Source organism: Opisthorchis viverrini (genome assembly GCF_000715545.1).
Source record: "Opisthorchis viverrini unplaced genomic scaffold opera_v5_414, whole genome shotgun sequence".
Lineage (NCBI taxonomy): Eukaryota > Metazoa > Platyhelminthes > Trematoda > Opisthorchiida > Opisthorchiidae > Opisthorchis > Opisthorchis viverrini.
This window is the reverse complement of record NW_008752075.1, coordinates 96,747-103,763: the sequence shown is the minus strand read 5'-3', so window position 1 is coordinate 103,763 and position 7,017 is coordinate 96,747. Positions and strand designations below refer to the sequence as shown.

Here is a 7,017-nt window from a genome sequence, read left to right as displayed (position 1 = left end):
TCTCCTATGGTGAGAGCAAGTGTATGGAATTCCAAATCAGGCTTAGAATTCAACCACAGAGCTTTCACTACAAAATAAGAATAAAACCGCACTGCCCCAGATTTATAAAAGCATCTGTCATTCGCTGATCTGACGTGCAGGTATAGTACTTTGATACAAAGCAAAGTTTCACGACCAGGCAAGTGATTAAATGATTCTGTTTGTTTCAAAGAGGTTCCTTGGAATATTCCTCATTAAAGACTCTAAAAAGGTTGACGGAGCGCAAGATTATTTCTCGTGGCGGCAGGAGGAACACGAAAGCATGGAAGAAAATCGATTACAGAATAACGATAATTGGACTTTGGGACAATTGCATGAGAGTGATTAGTGATCACTGAAGGTTAGAGAACAATTAGCCGGATGAAGTGGGTACACTGGAAAACATGTTCGTCTACTTGAAAGTCAATCAAGATATTACATAAAACTCCACCGGACTGGGAATTGCATTATAATAATCTAAAAACAATGTAATAGGCTTTTCCAATGAGCCCCGGAAAAGGACTAGAGTACGGTAAATCTAGTGGTAGAGGCCATATTTACTAAAAACCTGCCAATAAGACTGACGAAAACAGAAGGTTCCCTCAGTCTTTTAGGATGAAAGGCTAGAAGTCTAGTTCTACTTCAGATTGCTTTTAATTCGTGGCTCAAATAACATTGCTTGATACGCTGACACCTGCATATTCCAAAGTGAGCGCTCCGGAGAGGTAGCACAGAAACTATCAGGAGTTAATGGCTACTGTGTAGGTAACTTCTTCCTGGAGTTTTGGACGCCCCTGGTACAATAACCCCGTCAAACCTGTCACCAGCTTCATTAAATACAGCAGAGTTGCTCCAGGCATGCAATACCTCAAGTCCATCACTACATCATCAGCACGTTTGCCACAGATGAGGTCATGCCACTAAAAACATAAACAGAAAAATAGAAGAAAATTGATGGCTGCTGGCTGTTAGGTCAGAAATGGGGGGATGGGTCACCAACGCTTAGGAGTAGTTTTTCCGTTTGTAATGACAACTCCAGTTGGACTGAGTAGGCTCGATTCACCTCCGGCATCTGTGACAAGCTACAGTAATTAACATGTCAGTAGTGTCAAAAACCCAACAATAGCCTTTTACGCTGTACTGAATTGAGTGAAATCAGACATACAATACCCATACTGTTACAGATCTCGACCCAAAAAGACAGAGGAACAAGAGGCTGGTAAAATTGTTTGTCCTTTTCTTCCGTACTGATGTTAACTTAGCCCCTCAAAATGACCAGGAATTTTCCATCTCGAAGGCTAAATTGCCAAACGAAACAGATAGGAATTCACCCATTAAAGCAGCATGCCCTTCAAGGGGTGAGAGATGACCCATGCCAAAAGCTTTTTCCGAATGAACTTGTCTCCCGCCCATACACCATCCTTTTGCTTCAGTTCTATCCACGACCGTGGATAGCAAGTCCTTGATCCCAAAGAAAATTTTCCAGTTGATTTTGCGACACTTGACATTCCGGATGACCTCGTGTGCGCTTAATAGAGTTGTGATTTGGTTGATGTCGCATTTACTCAACCTAATCTGATTTTTCGAGAAATACACTCATTTGCAAATCAACTTGGTTTTCACGACCGACTCAACTGAATCTCTCGTTTATGATAGTCCACAACTGAATGTGTTGCACACAGGCTGCCTCATGATTTAGTTGGCACAATATTCGAGATATCGCAGTATATTTTCATAAAGGAAACTACTCAAAAGGTTGCTGGAAACTGTTCGACAGCCCACGACCGGTTTCACCCTTCTTTGAAGCTCATCAGCGACGAGCAGTCCCCGAGTTTTCGTCAACCTATAAACGAGAGATTCAGTTGAGTCTCTCGTGAAAACCAAACTGATTTGCAAATTAGTGTAGTTCTCGAAAACAGTGCAATTCGGGTTCAAATAGAACATAAGGTTGACAGAAACTCGGGGACTGAGCCTACCTGATGAGCCCGAATTGGAAGGTCGAAACTGGTCGTAGGCTGTGTCGAAGAGTTTTTAGCAACCTTGTGAGTAGTTTCCTTTATGAAAATAATCTGGGTTCCGTCTTTCGGCTGGATACAAAAACACTACTGTCATTCTGGTGTCCGAAATGATGTATGTAACCATTAACGGTTTCATAACCTAATCGGAGCAAGATCGAGGCCGTCTGAGCCACGCTGAGTGTACCCATACTGTTACAGATCTCGACCCAAAAAGACAGAGGAACAAGAGGCTGGTAAAATTTTTTGTCCTTTTCTTCTGTACTGATGTTAACTTAGCCCCTCAAAATGACCAGGAATTTTCCGTCTGGAAGGGTAAATTGACAAACGAAACAGATATGAGTTCACCCAGTAAAGCAGCATGCCCTTCAAGGGGTGAGAGATGACCCATGCCAAAAGCTTTTTCCGAATGAACTTGTCTCCCGCCCATACACCATCCTTTTGCTTCAGTTCTATCCACGACCGTGGATAGCAAGTCCTTGATCCCAAAGAAAATTTTCCAGTTGATTTTGCGACACTTGACATTCCGGATGACCTCGTGTGCGCTTAATAGAGTTGTGATTTGGTTGATGTCGCATTTACTCAACCTAATCTGATTTTTCGAGAAATACACTCATTTGCAAATCAACTTGGTTTTCACGACCGACTCAACTGAATCTCTCGTTTATGATAGTCCACAACTGAATGTGTTGCACACAGGCTGCCTCATGATTTAGTTGGCACAATATTCGAGATATCGCAGTATATTTTCATAAAGGAAACTACTCAAAAGGTTGCTGGAAACTGTTCGACAGCCCACGACCGGTTTCACCCTTCTTTGAAGCTCATCAGCGACGAGCAGTCCCCGAGTTTTCGTCAACCTATAAACGAGAGATTCAGTTTAGTCTCTCATGAAAACCAAACTGATTTGCAAATTAGTGTAGTTCTCGAAAACAGTGCAATTCGGGTTCAAATAGAACATAAGGTTGACAGAAACTCGGGGACTGAGCCTACCTGATGAGCCCGAATTGGAAGGTCGAAACCGGTCGTAGGCTGTCGAAGAGTTTTTAGCAACCTTGTGAGTAGTTTCCTTTATGAAAATAATCTGGGTTCCGTCTTTCGGTTGGATACAAAAACACTACTGTCATTCTGGTGTCCGAAATGATGTATGTAACCATTGACGGTTTCTTAACCTAATCGGAGCAAGATCGAGGCCATCTGAGCCACGCTGAATGGACACCTTAACCAGTGAGACCAATAGATTATGCCGGCGTTGTTTAAAGGAGGTGTCTCACTACAAAAGCACCAAAACGCCTATGGTGGTAAAGTGGTCAACTGGCTGGTTGTGTTGGCTTCGGCAAGTAATAAATACAGTCAACTGCTTCTAATGAAACTAAGACACATGCTCCATTTTTTGTAATATCAGTCCGCTGTTGGGTGACAAATAGAAAACTCACTATGATTCATAAATTTGTTCCTAGCCACAGCACTCTCGTTTGAACGGCCTGTTCTGTTCTGGCGTAATTACTCCGGTGAGTCCACACCAAAGGGAAGCACTGGACTCGGGTTTCGCTCTTATTAGAGCTCATCAGCAGTGCGTATCCAATTCATAAATTGGTGAATTGATGAGGACGGCGTAGGGCCAGAGTGGGTCAGGGGCTTTGTGGTAGCGACCACCCTCATCAGAACCGTTGATCCTGATGTTCCAGGTGATGGCTCTAGGAGAAGAGAGCCGTAACCGTTTTCAGGTTAACTTATTCCTTCAGACAGTCTTTTGTATTATTCGACGTCCTATGAAGAAAACTCACTGGACCGACAGAAAATTTCTTCTTCTTGAGGGATTCTCCTAAAAGCTAGTATGGTCTACTCGAACAACTTTGCTTAGGAGCACTCATCCAGGTTTTCTTTTGCCCTATTACTTGCCCACATCTTAGTTTTACACGTTTTGTAGTTCGAACATGAACGGTTGTTTCGTATGGAAATATCATATGGGGCACTTTAAAGAGTTCTTTGCTCCTTCCATTGGCACATCACCCAAAAGGGTACAAGTGCACGCTTTGCGCTGCCATTGTCGTTTCAATCGCTGTTATTGCGCTCTCGCACTTGTTTAATGGAATACATAAACTTCACTCGACTGTGAATACAACTCATACGCTATGTTTGTTGCTTTTGGCTAACGTGTTTTGGCTGGCGAATCTGCGTGAAAGATCTCTCTCCTTAATTTTATAAATTGCTTATTTGTGAAAGGGACATGACTTCCTTATAATAATGGGAATTTCCCCGACTGACTGGTTACCTGTCGCTATTTGAATGGTATCAACTTATGCTTCAACCGATGTCCGTAAACATCCCAACCAGTAAGACAGCTCAGTTCTGAGTGGAAGTCACTCTCCATTGGAACTGAGTTATACCCATAAGGACACGTCCTCGAAGGAAGAATTAACCACCGGCACAAAAGTACCGCAGTCACTAAGGTTGTCAGTTCGACAGTTTGTCGAAATTTTGGTAGCTCGAATACATTGCTACCCGCTGAAAAATATGTTTGCTGAGCTCTAACGACACTACATTTTTCGCATTGAACGTATTTGGATAAGAGATGCCTAAGATGATGCGCGCTGACAAAGGGACCGGAAAAATTACTTGGTTAGGTCAGAAATCTTCTAAATGGAAGAAGCTGCATCTTAAGCTGCGTATTTTTTCCTGTTCAGAACATTTTGGAACAAAACTCGTAAAGTACATCGGAACACAACACCCTTCTGTGTCGAATACTCTTGACACTGTTTCTCTCCAGAGATGCGTTTCACGAACACTGCGCATTCAACAATTGGAAAACTGAAATATAGAGCTCGACGTTGGTTCGCTGTCTCCTGCCTGTGACGCATCATGCAGTACTTCGCAACACGGTATCATTCGGGGGCAACTGACCATATTCAGTCTGATTTCAGAACGCAGTAACTCAGTGCCTCCTATTTATCCCCTAGGAATGTATTGCTCTGCAGAGGTGCCATAGTATGTTACGTCTTAACAAACCGAATTCGGCAAACTTCGGTCGAACCATGTAGACCGGTTCGCAAAAAAAAACAATCCATCCGTCGATTCTTAGTTTCCTTTGAACAAAGTCGGGTTAGAGTACTTAATACACATCTATATCATTTGTGGGAGAATCTACGCATAGCAGTCGATTTACGTGGGTGGTATGGTACCTGATAAAATTTGAAGGCTTCCGTTTTCATTTCCAGTGTATTATTTAAGGCTACAAGATGGAGACAGAAGTAGTTTTACGTAACGCAGTTTGTCGTCACAAACATCATTACTCGCCAGGACCTGCTCAGATCCAAACAAGATGAAGGCGGCGGCTATTTTAGCGAAGACTCTACCCTTCGTGTCAACAGATTCTCGTGGCGGCGGCTATTTTAGCGAAGACTCTACCCACCCTTCGTGCAAATTCTCGTTTTAAAAATACATATGCAAACTTTTCGCGAGCTTTGAACATATAAGTCACTTTCAAATTTTTGCCAGACAAACAATCATGGTGTCAGAACATTCTATTAAGATTCGAAAAGTTAACTGGATGCCTAATTTACTGCTTTACTTCGTTGAAGACCTTGTTCCTTCCACCACGTTATGCGGATTCGTGCAGTTATGTCCAAATGTAACTTCCTCTCAAGGTCATGTCGTAGTAAGGCATTCAACAGATGCCCCAGAATGCAAGATGTATCCACGAACTTTCGTTTTCTAATGAGACTGGCTATCCAGATTTCGTGACCAAACTCGCTGCAGATTAAGTAACCCATGCAAAGACCTGACATTCTGAATATCTTCCACATCTCCACAGAGCATCGTGTTTACAGCCCTCAATTTGCAATATATGACAGGTATGTGACCCATGCATTCAAACCCCAACTACAAATCTCAGAATAATAAAAATTCTCACACTTTTATTCGTGATGACACAAATTAAACTAAGTGGAAACGAGTAGTCGGACATGATGCAATTTGAAAGCGCAGGCTTTCAGGCATGTGGGTTTCGAATGGTGAACTTCCCATGTTCATTTCTAAAAGGTAATTTGAACTTTAAAACAAGTTTGAATGTCATTGAGCTATTATCATACTTTGTACCTAAGAGTTTCACAGGGATTTGCGTTTAGTGAATACCATCAGTTTGACCGGTGTCGGGCAGACATTTGCTTCGTTTTAGCGTGGACTTGCGCGGACCTTTTGGTGAAAATCTGCGGCAGGACAGAGCTTCTAATTATAGAACCTACAAGGGAAACAGTTGCTGTTTTCAACACAGCGCAGTTTTAAGATATGTAGGCTGTCACCACGACCGAAACTTGCTTGACCCAGACGTGAATGGAATCAGGTTGGGGATGTCACGACTTGTTTTGTGTGTAGGCCGTTTCACACGACGAGAACATGCTGTCACTCAACGTCAGTCAGCCTGACATGGAAACTCATGACAACAAAACTGACTCAAAAGAAACTACTCACGAGGTTGCTGAAAACTCTTCGACAGCCCATGACTGGTTTCGCCCTTCTTCATCATCATCAGGTAGGCTCAGTCCCCAAGTTTCCGTCAACCTCATGTCCTACTTGAACCCGAAGTGACTTTTTTTCGAGAAATACACTCATTTGCAAATCAACTGAATCTCTCGTTTGTGAGTAGCTTCCTTTGTGAAAATATACTGCGATATCTCGAATATCGTGCGAACTGAATCATGAGGTGGCCTGTGTGCAGTTGTAGAATATCATAAACGAGAGATTTGGTTGAGTCTCTCGTGAAAACCAGATTGGTTTGCAAATGAGTGTATTTCTCGAATACTTAACTTAATTTCAGGAAAACAAACTGTGACTACAAATTTTTCGGTAAACTACCGATTTTTTGAATAACCGACTGGAATATGCTTATAACCGACGGATAAGTTTTGAAATAAACCCCTCTGAGTTCTTGACAAACCTTTCTAATACCACGAGTTAGTCACAGGCGGCAAAATGTGCTGATGAA

General features: G+C 42.5%; 1 protein-coding gene across 1 annotated transcript; it reads left to right on the top strand.

Annotated features, from left to right (window-relative positions):
* Positions 1-2,321: 2,321 nt before the first annotated feature.
* T265_10866 (hypothetical protein) lies at positions 2,322-6,620 on the top strand (the record flags this gene model as incomplete). The annotated part of the gene is made up of 3 exons (XM_009177359.1): positions 2,322-2,348; positions 2,707-2,952; positions 6,408-6,620. The coding sequence occupies 3 exons, from the start codon at positions 2,322-2,324 to the stop codon at positions 6,618-6,620; spliced, it is 486 nt and encodes a 161-aa protein (XP_009175623.1).
* Between the last annotated feature and the right edge of the window lie 397 nt (positions 6,621-7,017).